Here is a 16285-nt window from a genome sequence, read left to right on the forward strand (position 1 = left end):
GACAGTTTGAAAATTGTGTATTTTGCCAGTGACTGCTGGAACTTGGCCTCTGTAAGAATTTTGTGCTTTATTTTTGAGAGATTTACTCAACTAGAAAAGTACTCATGGAGGAAGTCAGATAACTTACCTTGTCTGCATTCCTTTCGCAGGGAAGGGAAGGGGAGCCTGGCAGGCAGCTGAGTGGATGTGGGCAAAGACAGGCGCTGGAATAGAGGGGGCACCGGCCCCGGGGCGCCGAACGCAGGGCAGCCAGACGGATAGCAAGTGACCACGAAATGGTCGTGTCCAAACCAGGACTCTTCCGAGAGTGAAAGGGGCTCCGTTAAAATTAGACAGGAGCACCTGGAGTGCCCTGCTGGGATCCATGGTCCCCCTGCTGTATGCGACACGTTTGGGCTGGGGAGGAGTGTTTGGGAAAAGCACTGATGCTTTAAGGTTTTGATTTGGGAGTCAGTCGTGAACATGGTCATCTTATCCTTTGGAGAGGAAATGCAGCAGAGAAAGCAGGCTTCTTGTAGCTTTGAGTAAACATTTATTGAGTTGGCTGGGTAATCTGGAAAGTGAAGCAGAAGATGATTGGAAAACAGATTGCAGAGGTGACATTGCTGGTCTACTGTCGTCTCTCTCTACTGTGCTTTGTGTGTCCTGTGGCAGGTTTCAGCTGATTGGAGGGCTTGGTCCTTTATTTGGAGTAGGGGATCTGGGCTTGTTGAACTGTTAAATTCATGTGTTACAACTTACGGTGCACAGTCACAGGAATGCGACCAGCTGTCTGTTCCTTTCTTCTGATACCTCCCTTTTATGACTTGCTATTAAAGGAAGAGTAGAGAACTGCAAATTCTACAATTAAATGTACTTTAGGTTCATTGTATTATGAGGCAAAAATAAAAATAGGAAACAGAAGGTAGAAGCAAAATCTTTGTTCAGAATCTCACCATCCAGGGATACCTGTAGTTTACATTTTGGTGTATATACTTTCTTCCACTATTTTTTTCTAGGTTAGGTATTTTCCCCCCACAACTAAATCTTCTAACATATGATTTTTTTTTTGTCCCTCTAGAGTCATAGATTTTTGGAAATTGATTATAGAAAATTTTCTAACCTACCCTCTTCGTTTAAAATTATTTTTTTCTAATTATAAATTCAGTAGTATAGATTCACTGAATTCTGCATGATTCATTGTCGAAGACTTCCATAATCAGGAATAAAGGGAAAAGCAAGAATTACCTGTAAACCTGTTATCCAGAGAGAACCATTGTTAATTTGGCGGGGGGGGGGGAGAATTACCTTCCCGGATTTTCTCAGTGTGTATATACTTCGCATACTCTGCTGTTTCCTACCTTTGTACCTCTGCTCTATCTGGCGTCCTCCCTCTTGAACATTACAAGTTTTGATTAAAAAAATGTCCAGTTCACTCTGGTTCGAAAAACAAGATGCCACCTCTAGTCCTGCATTCCCCTCTTGCTGTCACTTGATCCCTTGGCTCTACTTTCACAGACTAGGCTCTTACAAGGGTAGATCTCTTATCCCCACTCATTTTTCAGTCCCCCCTCCTTCCCTGTGCTTTTTGGGGAGGCTTTTTCCTTCATCTTTCCACTTAGATTGCTCTTGCTAAGACCACCTGATTGACAAATCCCTTGGCACTTTTCAGAATGTGTTATTTAACCTCTCTTTGGATTTTGACCATGGTGACCACTTCTTTTTTTCAAAGTCTCTTCCTTTGGATATCATGGGGATACAGCTTTTCTTGATTTCTTTCTTTTCTGTCTCCATCACAGACTGCTCTTTCCTGTATACCTTAAATGATGATGTTTCTCAGGATTCTACTCTCGAATCCCTTCATTCCCTACCTTCAAGGTATATCTGTTGAATGAATGAATGCCTGCACGAATGAATACCCTTTTACTGGGCCTTCACTTATTTATTCTCCAGGTACTTATTTAGTGCTCCTGTGGTCCATGCTCGATTCTGCAGTCCTCAGGAGATGGATGTGAACTAGATAGCAAATTTCTGCTCTGGTACCTAGAGTTATCTACCATGTAAATAGTGGTACTGATGACTTGCAAGTTCATATCTCCTGCCTGCGATCTGGACCCAAATCTCCAGCTGCCCCAGCCTGGCGGACAGTGAGGGTGCGTGTCTTCTCAGCAGCTACACTTCTACACATGGCTCTGCTTTGGGGTATCACTGGAGGGCCACTAAAACTTGCTTCAGCTCAGTGCTCACCAGGAGTTCTGTTGAGGGCACATGTTTATGGGGGATCGAGTGAAGGATACGCAGCCCATTCATTCCCTGAGAGAGTGATTTTTAATCTGTTTTGAGTCAGGGACCTCTTTACAAATCTTATGAAAACTGGAGATCCTCATGACCCTCAGGTTTTGAATCCCTGCCCTTAGTACTCTAAAGTCGATCCGAAAATCAAGCCACGCCACAAAGGTGAGGCAAGGCCCTCCTTCCTCATTTGGGCCACTCTAAAATTGATTGCTTCCTCTGAATCATATTTTGGCATTAGCGTCTGCCGATACTGAATATGTGATGTGTTGTCACTCACATACTGTGTTGGTAAACTACATGCGTAATGTGTACTAATCTCCCTTCTGGCTTTATCTGATTCTTTCTGTCATCATCTTATTTCTGTCCTAGTTTCCTTATCTATCAATATTTGATTTTAACTTAATTTGGTTAAGTTAAATTAAAAATGTATTTTATGTGTTTTTTTGTTAATCATTTTTCAATCCTTGTTAGAACAAGGAAATGATAACCATAAATAAAACAAATGTCAGCTGCCTATAGGGCATTTCTGTTTGGATATTCTTACAGGCATCTCATACCCAGTAGTCTAATCATAACTCATCTTCTCTTCTTAAAAACTCCTCCCTCTGTATTCTCAGTTTTAGGAATTTTACCATCCACTTAGGTATCCTGGCCCGAAATCTAGACTCTCCACCCTTCCTCACATCTCACTTCCAAAATAATGACCGAGTTCTGTTGATTATACACATTAAATATCCCTGGAACTGTCCCTTGCAGCGTCCCCCTTGCCCAGGCTCGCTTTGTCCTGCCTGAGTCCATTCTCTGCATGGTAACTAGAGTGATGTGTTTTAAAAGATAAATCTGACCCAGTCACTCCTTCAAAATCTCTTCCTTGCCGTCATGAAAAAGTTCAGTCTTCGGATGGTATTCAGAGCTCACCATGGGCTTGCCCCAGCCTGTCTTTCCTGCCTTGTGTCTTGCTTTGGCCATTCACACGCATCCTTAACAAGCAACCCAGAATTCCCTAAACACTGTGTGTTCTCACAGAACCTCCCCACCTTTGCCAGTGCTCCTCTGTGTCCCTTTGCTTGCTGAGTCCTGCCTGTCCTGAGGAAGAAACTCTAGTCAGGTAACGTGCACAGCGTGTTTGTTATGTTGTAGAATTTGTATGTTGCTTGATTTTCAAAATTACTCTTTGGGCTGATTCAGAAATGACTTACTATAGTTAGCGAAAGTGATTTTGAGTCCTGAAAACCTAATAGTGAAAAAAGCCAGGTGTTATTCTGTGCACGAACTATTGATCATGTCTTTGGGGAATTGAGTATTTATAAACATGTACACAGTAAGTAATACAGCAGCTTATCCAGCTTAAGCAAAAAATGGGATTTATTTTAAGGATAACAGGGGTCCTCCTTCTGAACCCAGGGACAGAAAGATAGCTGGGTCACGGGAAGGAACTGGAACCTGGAATCCGAACGCTGCCAGGGCTTCCTTTGTCTTGGGTTCGTGCTTCATTGTAATCGCCCCTTGTACACACTGTGCATTGCCTTCCCTCTGTCTCACTGTCTCATACTCATGGGCAACCCTGGCTGCTCCAACTTCATGCCTACTGTGTGCAGCTGAACACAGCTAGAGAAAAGCCAAGCCGGGTGGGCTGGTAGGTGTAATTTTTTCTCTCAAGTTTTTATTCTGAAAATGTTCAAATCTGCAGAAAGATCGATCGAGTCACCTGGATGGAATCATCATGTGTTAGCGCTGCCTTTTTCCGTATTCACTTAGTATGTAAGTGTGTGTGTGTGTGTGTGTGTGTGTGTGTGTGCATGTAAACATACATACGTAAACCTACATGTTGGTTTTGACTGAACTGTTTGAAAGTACAGAGAACCATAAAGCAGAGATGGGGGACAGGAGGTGGCCAGGGAAGGCCTCACTGAGAAGGTAGCATTTGAGCAAAGACCTGAGGAGGGGATACTGGGCAGTTGTCTTAGAGAGGAATGTGCTAGGGAGAAAGAGGCAGCAGTACAGGAAGTGACCCCCAACACCTGGACAGTGTGTTGCTGAAGAAAAAAGAGCCTCTGCTGCACTAGACTATTTTACTGTCAAGATATCCCCTGCCCCTTCCTGGCCGAAGGTTATGCTTCTCAGCCCCACTGGCTGTAGGCGTGGCCATGTGACTTGTTTGGGCCAATGAGATGTGAGCAGAAATGAATAGGTCCCTTCTGGGCCTGTACCCAGTGTGCACGCCCCTCTCCCTTTGCCTTGACAAGTGGGAGTGTTCCCTGTAGAGGCTACTTTGTCATCCTGGGTCCTTGGAGTGAGGACAATTTGGAGCAGAGCAGCACTTGCATCTGAATGTTTTCAGATTTTATAGACATAGTAGGAAATAATAATAGTTTCATTCTCTTCGTCAGAAATTGTGTGAAAGGAGAAGGAAGATGGGCAAAAATAGAAATTTATTATGAATCATTGCCATTTTCATTTGCACTAATACCTATTGTAATGTAAGTATACCCAAATGGAATCACAGTGTGTGCCCTTTTGCAACCTGCTTTTTCAATTCAATTAAAAAAAATACTGTGGTAAAATACATATAACATAAAAATATACCTTTTAAGAGCAGGAGATATCGAAGTGAATAGGAAACACATTGTTTTCTTTAAAAGATACGGCATGACTAAGCTCCGTATGTATGTATGTATTATATATGTATGTGTGTATGTGTAACCTCCCTATGAAGTGATAATGGATGCCCCAAACATCCATTATCAAAGGAGAAGAGGGGACTTCCCAGGTGGCGCAGGGGTTAAGAATCCGCCTGCTGGGCTTCTCTGGTGGCGCAGTGGTTGAGAATCTGCCTGCCAATGCAGGGGACACGGGTTCGAGCCCTGGTCTGGGAAGATCCCACATGCCGCGGAGCGACTAGGCCCGTGAGCCACAGTTACTGAGCCTGCACGTCTGGAGCCTGTGCTCCGCAACAAGAGAGGCCGCGATAGTGAGAGGCCCGCGCACCGCGATGAAGAGTGGCCCCCGCTCGCCGCAACTAGAGAAAGCCCTCGCACAGAAACGAAGACCCAACACAGCCATAAATAAATAAATAAATAAATAAATTTATTAAAAAAAAAAAAAAAAAGAATCCGCCTGCCAATGCAGGGGACACGGGTTCAAGCCCTGGTCCGGGAAGATCCCACATGCCGTGGAGCAACTAAGCCCGTGTGCCACAACTACTGAGCCTGCGCTCTAGAGCCCACAAGCCACAACTACTGAGCCCACGTGCCACAACTACTGAAGCCCGCGTGCCTAGAGCCTGTGCTTCGCAACAAGAGAAGCCCCCGCAGTGAGAAGCCCGTGCACCGCAACAAAGAGTAGCCCCCGCTCGCTGCAACTAGAGAAAGCCCGCGCACAGCAAAGAAGACCCAATGCAGCCAAAAATAAATACATAAAATAAATTTATTAAAAAAAAAAAAGGAGAAGAGTTGCACTCTTCTCCTTTGTGTCTTTTCTACTCTCATTATATCTTGTGCAGACCTTATTTTGCTGTATCATAATTGTTGATTTTCTTCTATGTCTTTCTCCAGTGGTTCTGGAAATCCTTAAGGATAGAGCTTATGACCCCAGTGTTGTCTTACTTTTAGTGCCTGCTACCGTGGCTGGTGCAAAGTAGACAAAAAAACCACCAAAGGACTGAATTTGGGGGGCAAGATTATGTTCATAAAGTGTCATTTTTTTCCTGTTTAATTTATCGATACTCTATATATTTTAAACCAGAAAATGGAAATATTCTTTGTTTCAGAATACACAGTCATCAAAGAGGGAGTTTACTAATATTCTAATGTTGTTAGAATATAAATACAGTATCTGAAATACCAACATTCTATGCATACATTCCTTTATTCGTAACTGATAATGGACAAGCACCGTGTCATCAGGGAGGTAAGGCTGCCTCCATCTGCAAGACGCTGCAGCTTCAGAGGGGGTTTTCTTCTGTAAAAGATCAGTGGGGTTTGGGTAAGATTGTACCCTCTGGAGTTAGACTGGCTACTCTTTGGCTTTCTAGCTGTGTGACCTTGAGCTGTGTGACCTTGAGCAAGTCGCTTAGCCTCTCTGAGTTCAGCTTTCTCATCTGTAAAATGGGAAGATAAATGTACCGTCTCTTTGGATTATGAACTAAGTTTATATACGTGAAGCCCTTAGAGCCAGCATGTGACACATGATAAGGGTTTGGTTCGTGTTAATGATGTTAATGTTAATTATTCTTTTGTCTTAGAGTTTGCAGCAGCCTCCCAAAGAATCAATCATTGTCAGTGACTAACCTAGAAAACTTTATTATCTGAGTGCCATATTCACTTCCTCTTTGCAGGAGAGGAGATGATAGGATTGTATTGAGAAGTAAGGAGACATTTACTTGTGTTCAGTTGAAATCTTTGACTTAAATTCTTAAGTCACTTCTTGCTATAATGTTAGGATTTAAAGAAAAAGCACTTTTTCATATTTTTGGCCTCATGTATATAGGGTGACAGTGGTAGACTGAGTTTAATATATTCTTTTTAAATGGGGGGGATTTAAGTGACAAGACTTTTGGAGCTTTAAGTGAAAATTAATTTAAAATTGTGAATTTTAAAAAGGAAACTTGTGAATTTTAGATCACAGAGCTGTGGTGTTCAGATTTGAATGTATTTACTTTGAGATATATTGTTGGGCTTAGATATAGGCATATTGTGAAATTGTCATAGCATTTTATAACTTTTAGGTGTGACCAGCTATTAAAAAAGAAAATAAAACCTACAATAATAATCAAAACAGGAGATATCTCTAGAAGGACACCATCCCAAAGAGTAAATATTTGAAAGTGTTTTTCTTTATGTTGGAATTTAATATTTTAGAATTTAATAATTTGGAAAAGTAAAATGCTTTTGTAGAATGACTGTTTACTAAATTTAAAACAAGGTCTTTTGGATTTATTTTTCCCCACACAAACGCTAAAAATAGGAGGAGCAATTTGGCCCATCCTGTCTTAGCTTCTGCCTCATGTCACCACAATGGCCCTAGCTGTTTTGAACAGAGGCTGTTTTGAATTTATTTTTAGTTAGTCAGAAACGTGAGGGTAGGAAATGCTGCATCAAGATAAAACAGTTCCAGGGAAACCTCTGTTTTATTTATTTTTTATCCTTTTAAAATTCTATTATTATTTTTTCGGCTGCGCCGCGTGGCTTGCAGGATCTTAGTTCCCCGACCAAGGATTGAACCCGTGCCCCCTGCAGTGGAACCCAGGCCCCCACAGCAGTGAAAGCGCTGAGTCCTAACCACTGGACCGTCAGGGAATTCCCGGGAAACCCCTATTTTAATGTCGTTTGTGAAATAAGAACTGAAACAGTCAAGACAAGAAAAACTCTAGGAATGAGATTTCATGATCAGTATGTTTGGGTTTGAATTGTGGTTAGGACGTAAGTTGAGGAATTGGAAGTTCCTTTTTTATGCTCTTGGTTTTTTTCTCTCTGTGACATCTAGGAAGACAGTTCTTTTAAAAAGGACTTCCGCTTAACTTAAAAGACATTCTACCAGTCTTACCTGCTTATGTATAGAGTAGGCAAAGAGAAAAACGTTTAATAATATTTTGGTGTGTCGGGACTATTTTTAGTTTGTGTCTCATACGTTCTGCTTGTGATGAAAGTGAGGTCACGTCTCTTAGTCAAATTAATTAGGTAGGCCTTCATACCTGCGATTGCTCAAAGCCATTCTCTTGGGATTCTCCAGTCCAGAAATTCCCAGGGTCCTCAGGCTGCTAAGCTGGTTCAAAGCCACCACCATGGTGGAAAGTGGTCAGTCCACTGAAGGGCACTGTCTTCTACTGAGAGCATTGCAGCGGGGCCGCCCAGAGCACTGCCCCATCCATGGCTGTTTCTTCCCTTCCCAGCAGGTTTTTAAGATGGGGGGGTCAGGACAGGTTCTGCCAGTCTCCTCCTACCAGCTCATGTTATGCGTGGACCTGTCTCTTTTCCTTACTTCACTCCTCCATCTCTCTTCCTGGTCCACAGTATATTTCACAAGGTCTTGATTCTTCTTCTTTTTTTTTAAACCTGTGTTTGTGGAGTGGTGGTGGGGAGGGATTGGGGAGTACCAGCACGGTGGAAATCTTTCTTCTTGGAAAATTTCCTTCAAGCCCGTATTGCAGTGAGTCAGGACATTTATTCTATGTTTATATCACTGAGGAGGACATCTGAATGTAACACCTCAGGCTTAACTTGGCACCCAGATTTGAAGTGGCTTCATATTTTTTTCAAAAGCAATGTGTGTGCTTTTTCAAAGGTAATATTATCATTCCCTAAACAGTAAATTTTATGTGCAATGCGTTTTCTGATAGTTTTCATTTATTCTTTAATTCATTCAGCAAATATTTAAAGAGCACCTACTATGTGCCAGGCACTCTTCTAGGCATGGATGAGCCATCAGAGAAAAAACTGAGAAAAGCCCGGGCCTGAAGAAACTTAGAGTAGGGGGATGGTGAACACGCAACACACAAAGAAACATCACAGGGCTTCCCTGGTGGCGCACTGGTTAAGAATCCGCCTGCCAATGCAGGGGGCACGGGTTCGAGCCCTGGTCCGGGAAGATCCCACGTGCTGCGGAGCAACTAAGCCCCTGTGCCACGACTACTGAGCCTGCGCTCTAGAGCCCTTGAGCCACAACTACTGAGCCCTGAGCCACAACTACTGAGCCCGCATGTCACAACTACTGAAGCCCACGTGCCTAGAGCCCGTGCTCCACAAAAAGAGAAGTCACTGCAATGAGAAGCCCGCGCGCCTCAACGAAGAGTAGCCCCCGCTCACCGCAACTAGAGAAAGCCCAGCAACGCACAGCAACGAAGACCCAATGCAGCTAAAAAATAAATAAATAAATAAATTAAAAAAAAAAAAAGAATCATCACATATGTAGTAGGTCAGGTAAGAGCTGTGAACATAAAATGAATTAGAGAACAGGGCAAAGTGGTAGCTTTCTCACAATTCTCTGAGGAAGGCACTGTTTATGCCCATTGTACAGATTTGGAACTGGAAGCCCAGAGAGGTTAGGCGACTTGTTGTGAGCCTACCTAGGTACTGAGTTAGTAGTAAAGGTTGCATTTGAATTTCAAGTCAAGCACGGGTAAGTTTAGCTGCCTCTAAAGTAATGAAACTTAACTTCTAGCATATCCCCAAATGCTGGTTTCCTTGAAAATTTAAAGTCTCTTCTGTTGTACTGGTGTGTATATACAAACACATTTAAAAATGAAAATACTGCCTTAATTTCAGTATCAGGTGGTAAGCACAGTGTCTGTGTAAGGTATTTTAATTTACACTAAATTTTTAAAAATGGAGAATCCTCATAAAGACTGTAGCATTTCCAGTGGGCCTTGAGGGATAAGTAGGATTTATTTTTTAAAATTATATCCTGTTTGAAACATGTAAAAGACTATATTTAACGTATAAGTTATGAAGAGTAATATGATGAACACCCATGAACTCACTACCCATAGTTGTAAGTGTACAACCCAATGAATTGTCACAGAGTGGACACACCTGTGAAATGAGCATCTCATTAAAAAAGACAAAAGACCATTACTGGTGCCGGAGACGCCCGCTCACGCCTCCCCCAGCCATTCTCCCTGTACCCCCACACCCCCTGCCAAAGGTAACCACTATCCTGACTAATGTTACAGTTTAGTTTTTCTTGTTTTTGAAATTTATCAAAATGGAATCATGCAGTCTTTGCTTCTTCATGTCTGGCTTTTTTTTTTTTTTTTTTTTTTTGGCTGTGTTGGGTCTTCGTTGCTGCACGCGGGCTTTCTCTAGTTGCGGTGAGCGGGGTCTACTCTTCCTTGCAGTGCACGGGCTTCTCATTGCAGTGGCTTCTCTTGTTGTGGAGCACAGGCTGTAGGCGCGCAGGCTTCAGCAGTTGTGGCACATGGGCTCGGTAGTTGTGGCTCGTGGGCTTTAGAGCGCAGGCTCAGTAGTTGTGGCGCATGGGCTTAGTTGCTCCGTGGCATGTGGGATCTTCCCGGGCCAGGGCTCGAACGCGTGTTGCCTGCATTGCCAGGCGGATTCTTCACCACTGCGCCACCAGGGAAGCCTCGTGATTTGTGTTTTTAAAGAATTACTGTGATTGCTGTGTGGAGAATGGGTTGCAGAGGAATCTAGGTGATACATGCTTTCTTACTATTTAAGATTTTATTCTATACTTAGATTAAAAAAAACATCTCCGTAGCTCTTGGCAACCAGCATTCTACTTTCTGCCTCTATGGATTTGACTAGTCTAGGTGCCTCGTGTAAGTGGAATCATACAGTATTTGTCTTTTTGTGACTACCTTATTTCACTTAGCATAAAGTGCTCGGGGCTCATCGTGTTGCAGTCAGAATTTCCTTTTTAAGGTTGAATAATACTCCATTTATGTTTAGAGCACATTTTATTTATCCATTTATCTATTGATAGACATCTGGCTTGCTTCCACCTTTTGGCTTTTGGAAATAATTTTACTAGAACATGGGTAAACAAATACATGTTCGAGTCCCTGCTTTCAGGTCTTTTGGGTATATACCTATGAATGGAATTACTGGATCAAATGGTAATTCTATGTTTAATTTCTTAAGGAACTGCCATACTGTTTTCCATAGTGGCTGCACCATTTTACATTCCCACCAACAGTGTACAAGGGTTCCAGTTTCTCTACACCCTTGCTAATAGTTGTTATTTTATGGGTTTTTGTTTGTTTTTTTTGATAGTAGCCATCCTAATGGGTGTGAGGTATTAGCTCATTGTGGTTTTGATTTGCATTTCAGAAGTCTAAAGCTTTGAAAGTGTTTAAAGAAAGGCGGATGGGGTCTCACCAGGCCAGAGTGGACCCAGGCATATCCATTAGGAAGCTTTTGCAGAGGTCCTGGTGAGAGAGGGTGGTGGCCTGAAGAGGGTGGTGGCAGAGGGGCTGAGCGGGGAGGGTGGACTCCAGCGGAAGAAACAGGACTTGGTGGTAAGTTGTCTGCGTTTGAGGAGGTGAAGGGCAGCAGAGAAGCTGGGAACACAGACCCTGGGTCTCTGGCTTGGTAATTGCGCTGGGAAGAGGTTGGGGGTGGTGTTTCTGGTCCCCCTCTCCCCCCACCGCCCCAGTGAAGTGTTCCTGAGAGAATGACTTTGTTAGCTTCTTTCAGTGAGGTGTTTTTTTTTTTTTTAAAGACACATATTCTTTTATTTCTGTTAAACTGAATATACAATTATTGTTCCCTAGGCAGCCAACTTTTACTTATAACTACAATTTAATTTCACGTTAACAAAACACAGACAGTGAAAAGACAACTTTGTGTAGATCTAATCACAACAGTAAATAATGTATACAAGTTTTTTTTTTGTGACCAAACAACTTAAGGATTTTGTATAAATTCATCGATAGATGTATTTACAGCAGGGGGACAGGGAGGGGCTTCTGAACTTTGGGGTCAAGAATCAGGATGTTCTTGTTGTCTGAACAATAGAAGGAGCAGATTTCCAACAATGTTAGAATGACAGATAGATTCTTAGTTCAGACGAGGTCCGTCCCAGTTAGCATTTGTCGTAATTTAACTTTTTCATTTAACTTATTCGTAATGGAAAGAGTGTGAGCCGCCTAGTTGGTTTGCTTCTTTGATGCCTACTTAGGGCCAGAAGCTTTATCGTAATTGTTACGTGTGCCCACTGCCTGGGAGGGCAGGTGCTCAGAGTTTATTGCCTGGTTATGAATTAATGGCTGTCAAAATGTGGGGAAAACATTTCTGTGATCCACTGGGATTTTGTGGTACATATCTGTAATCACTTGATAACTCTGAGATGTCATTATAAGGAAGAAGTTGTTGATTATATTTTTATTGAAATTAAGTAAGAAAAATCTAATCATTTTGTTCTTGAAAGTGAGAGTAAAATTTGTCCTAGTATAACTTTTGTTACTTTCACTGTTTTAGTGACTTAAATTTATTTTATATCCTACCTACTTAATATGACCAAATTTATATAGTTTTATTACAATAACAACAAGCTTTAGTGTGTTCAAAAGTGTTGTATGCTTATTATAAATTCACAGTGTCACTCAAGAAGATTCAATAAACAGAGGTGGTGAGGTGATTAAGATGCAGGTTTTAGGGACTTCCCTGGTGGTCCAGTGGTTAGGACTCCGAGCTCTCACTGCCGAGGGCCTGGGTTCAGTCCCTGATCAGGGAACTAAGATCCCACAGCTGTGTGGTGTGGCCAAAAAAAAAAAAAAAAAAAAAAGATTCAGTTTCTAAAATGTGAGGTGGTAGCTTATGAAAATACTGGTACACAGAGTTATCACTTGTCTCGAATGAGTACTTTTTTCTCAAGGCATATTTAGTTGTTCAACTCTGGTATGCTTATTGATAACATTAATGTTGTTATTCTTTGGCAGAATTGTGTTTCTGCTGTTTAGTTATCAAATGCCCTTTTGCTCTCATTGTAGATCCGACGGAGGCGCCTTGCACGACTTGCTGGTGGACAGACCTCCCAGCCAACCACCCCGCTCACCTCTCCCCAGAGGGAGAACCCTCCGGGACCTCCTATAGCGGCATCAGCCCCAGGCCCGTCCCAGAGTCTTGGTCTCAATGTCCACAACATGACCCCAGCTACCTCCCCCATAGGTGCATCAGGTAAGCCTTACCTTCACACCTGGACACATTTATAGTTCCCACAACTGTAAGCTTGCTATTACCCTTACAGTTGTGACGTTTCCACAACAACATACAATGAATTGAACAACAGGGTAAAATGAACTGAACAATTGCTGACTTGAACAGCAACTTTTTAAAATCCTGCAAGCAGTAAAGATTAAGATCATTAGAGTGTGTTTTGTTAATGTCTGTTCATTTTGATAGTGATCTGTTGAAGCTACTTGTTTTCCTTTCTATAACTTTCATCTTTTTTTTCAAACAGGGTCAGGTCTTTATCTCTGATGGCAAGGAGATTAAGACTAAATTTGGTTCTGCTGACTTCATGAGTTTGGTTGATGCTTTTTTTTTAAGATAAAATAATCTGAAAATGCAAGATTGAACTAATGGTCAAAATGACAAGCCTCTGATTATGGATTTCCTTGTCTTCATTCTGCATTGCCATAGAACTCTCTAAAATTTCAGGGTATAAAAGTTCACCTGATGTGATGTTTTCTATCTGTCTCATTGACAATTGTTTAACTATCGTAAAGGTTTATTTCTTTATAATTAATGAGCTCATAGTTGATATCCAGGACTATCTTTGGTGGGAAATGCTGATATTGACTCATACTGTATGTTTGAAAATCTGTCTTTTCACTCAGTGAACTTTTCTATCAAACATAATCATTATTACCATTATAATTATTTTAATAATTAAGATTTTAATTAGGGAAATGCAGATGCGAAGAGACCTGCGTTGATCATCATATCACCTAATAATGAAATATATGATTGTCAGCTCTGCAGTCATTTCATGCACTCTCCCTTTGTCACCTCGGAATAATCTGTCTTCATGGTCTAGGATAACTTGTCAGTTTAAAGTATCTGCAGAGTTTGTTACTGTAACTCTTGTTAGGCATCATTGTAGGCTTCTCCCCATGCAAATATAAATGCGTCTACATAAATCTGTTAATTATACATATGTTCCCATATCTCTTCCCTCTTGCATCTCCCTCCCTCCCACATATGTATAACTGATTCACTTTGTTATAAAGCAGAAATCAACACACCACTGTAAAACAATTATACTCCAATAAAGATGTTTAAAAAAAAAAAAATCTGTTAATTATAAAAGTGAGAGAGGTTCAGGCCAAAACACCAGTTAGTAGTAAACTACGCCTGTGCCTGAAACGTTTCCTGTGTACACTGCTTGGAGAAGGCGTGATGGTCTTCTAACAGGAGGTGGGTTCAGGATTCCAATTGTGTTTTCTTCTTTTCCTTGGAAGCTGTGCTACCAGCAGGGCTGCTTGTCTCACCGTGATCAGACCCCACCCGGAATGCTGGAAGTTGTCCAGGGAAGAGCTAGTGGCATGGGGAGGGGCTTAAAATTTCACTGCATCAGCAAAGGTCAGGCAGGAGACCCAGAACTCTGCCTGCTCCTGGCAAGCTCCTCCACCCTCCCAGCCACAGCACGGCGTCTCTTTGGGACCACCAGGAATAATCTCGGCATGCCCCTTATCCCCGCTCATGTCAGCCACCTGGTCTCCCACGTCCTCATCCCTCATCTCACAGGCTCTAATCATTACCTGGTGTGTTACATGCACCTTTCCCACCCCACCTCGCCACCTCCTCAAATTCTGAAATCCTCCTGCTCTGTCACCAGCAGAATTCTGCTCTGTGAACATCCCTTCCCCTTGGGGCTCTCGCTGGATTTGTGCTCCTCCTCTGTCGCGTTCTCATTTCTTCTTCTAGACCATTCTTCCTCCACCCTAAAAACACATCGGTTTCAATCTTGTGTCACCAAATGGTATTCCCCACTCCTCTAGCTTGTTGTGGCTTATCCTGTGAATCGCCACCCACAGTTCTGTCCACTGTCTGTCTCTCCAATACCATTTCTGTCTTAATTCATGATGATGTCAGTAGCCACACGGATGATGCTTCCAGCACTCCGACCTCTCCGTTTCTTGAGCTCCTCTCCTTCAGCGACCTTTTCTTCCACCGGACTCCACCCACTCACTGCCATGGTCAGGCTCTAGATCTTTCAATCTCAGTGATTTTCTGATCACCACCTTCAGCTTTCTAGCTCAGCCCTCTGTGCCCAAGTCCTGAGGGTTCCCTCGGGGCTACAGTCCATTGACCCATCACTTTCTTTGCTTTTTCCTCCCCTCGTATTCTCACTTCCCTCCTCACCCTGTGGAAATTCCATCGTCAGTCACTACTGTCACTCCCTCTCTGGCCTCTCTCTCTCGCTTTGTCTTACTCGCTTGGTTAAACCATGATCCTCGTTTTAAATCCCATTCCCCTCCTATTCTTGGTCTCTTGCCGTGGAATAAGGCTAGAGAAAAACCATACTAGCTGTCTCATCTCAGACTCATGATCACAAACTCAAGTGGACCCTTAATACGAGCAGGTAGTTATACCGTATTTCCTGGTTCACTCTCCCACAGTCTATTTCATACCTTCTCTTCCACTCTGTGACACCTCATTCTCCATGTACACTCTCAGCTGGTGGCCTGCCTGCCTATTTCGTGGAGAAAACAGATGCAGGCAGAAGGGAACTTACCTCCTTAAGCTTCGATCATGCCTCCACCCACCTACTCGAATGTGTGGCCAGTTCTTGTTAGGCTTGAACTGTCCCTGCCCTAACTGCAGGCTACACCGTGGGTCCCACCTCCTCTCACCTACCCAGAGCCGTTGCTCCAGCAGTGCCTGTCTCTCTCCTGCTTCATCTGGTTTTCCATCTCAAGTGGAAACCTTTTATTTTTTCTTTTAACAGCCATTGTACATGCTGTTCCTTCTCCCCTCTTGGGAGTAAATAGAAAGGAACTCTCTCGATCTCATATACCCTGCTGGCTTCCACCCCACATCTCTGCACCCCTTCACAACAGAACTCCGGGAAAGAGTTGCCTGTCCTCAGTCTCCTCCTTCTGTCCTTGTACCTCAGGTGAGGCCTCCCGTGGTCTGCTCTGAGTCACTGTCTGATCTGACTTGTCAGCCCCACGCGACGTGGCTTTGGCCTTATTCTCCTTGAAGTGCTTTCTCCGTTCGGCCCCAGAGCATCACGCTCCTGGGGTTCATCCTGTGTCCATCTGTTCCTTCTTAGCTCTTTGTGTGAGTCTTTTTCGTTTCCCTGGCTTCGAAGTGTCAGGGTTCCAGGACTCAGTTAACCTCTTGTCCTCTCCATCTATACCTATTCTCTTACTGATTTTATCCAGCTTCCTGGGTTTAATTAATATTTCTAATCTGATGATGCCTAAGTTTATGTCTCCAGCTCAGGCCTGTTCTTTGAACCTCAGACTCATACATCATCTAATACACATCTCACAGGTAACACATCCAAAATCGAGTTCCTGATATTTCCTTACATCTTATCTTTT

General features: G+C 42.8%; 2 protein-coding genes across 6 annotated transcripts in view; both read left to right on the plus strand.

Moving 5' to 3' along the window:
• Positions 1-16285, plus strand: part of KIF1B (kinesin family member 1B) — a 327303-nt gene that overhangs the window by 61098 nt on the left and 249920 nt on the right. The window lies entirely within an intron of this gene.
• Positions 1-16285, plus strand: part of UBE4B (ubiquitination factor E4B) — a 112375-nt gene that overhangs the window by 17186 nt on the left and 78904 nt on the right. For all 4 annotated transcript variants that reach the window (XM_059912614.1, XM_059912622.1, XM_059912631.1 and 1 more), the window contains one exon: positions 12722-12908. In XM_059912614.1, coding sequence (XP_059768597.1) covers positions 12722-12908 — 187 coding nt within the window. The remainder of the gene's footprint in view (positions 1-12721; positions 12909-16285) is intronic.

The sequence above is a fragment of the Balaenoptera ricei genome, chromosome 1 (assembly GCF_028023285.1).
Source record: "Balaenoptera ricei isolate mBalRic1 chromosome 1, mBalRic1.hap2, whole genome shotgun sequence".
Classification (NCBI taxonomy): Eukaryota; Metazoa; Chordata; class Mammalia; order Artiodactyla; family Balaenopteridae; genus Balaenoptera; species Balaenoptera ricei.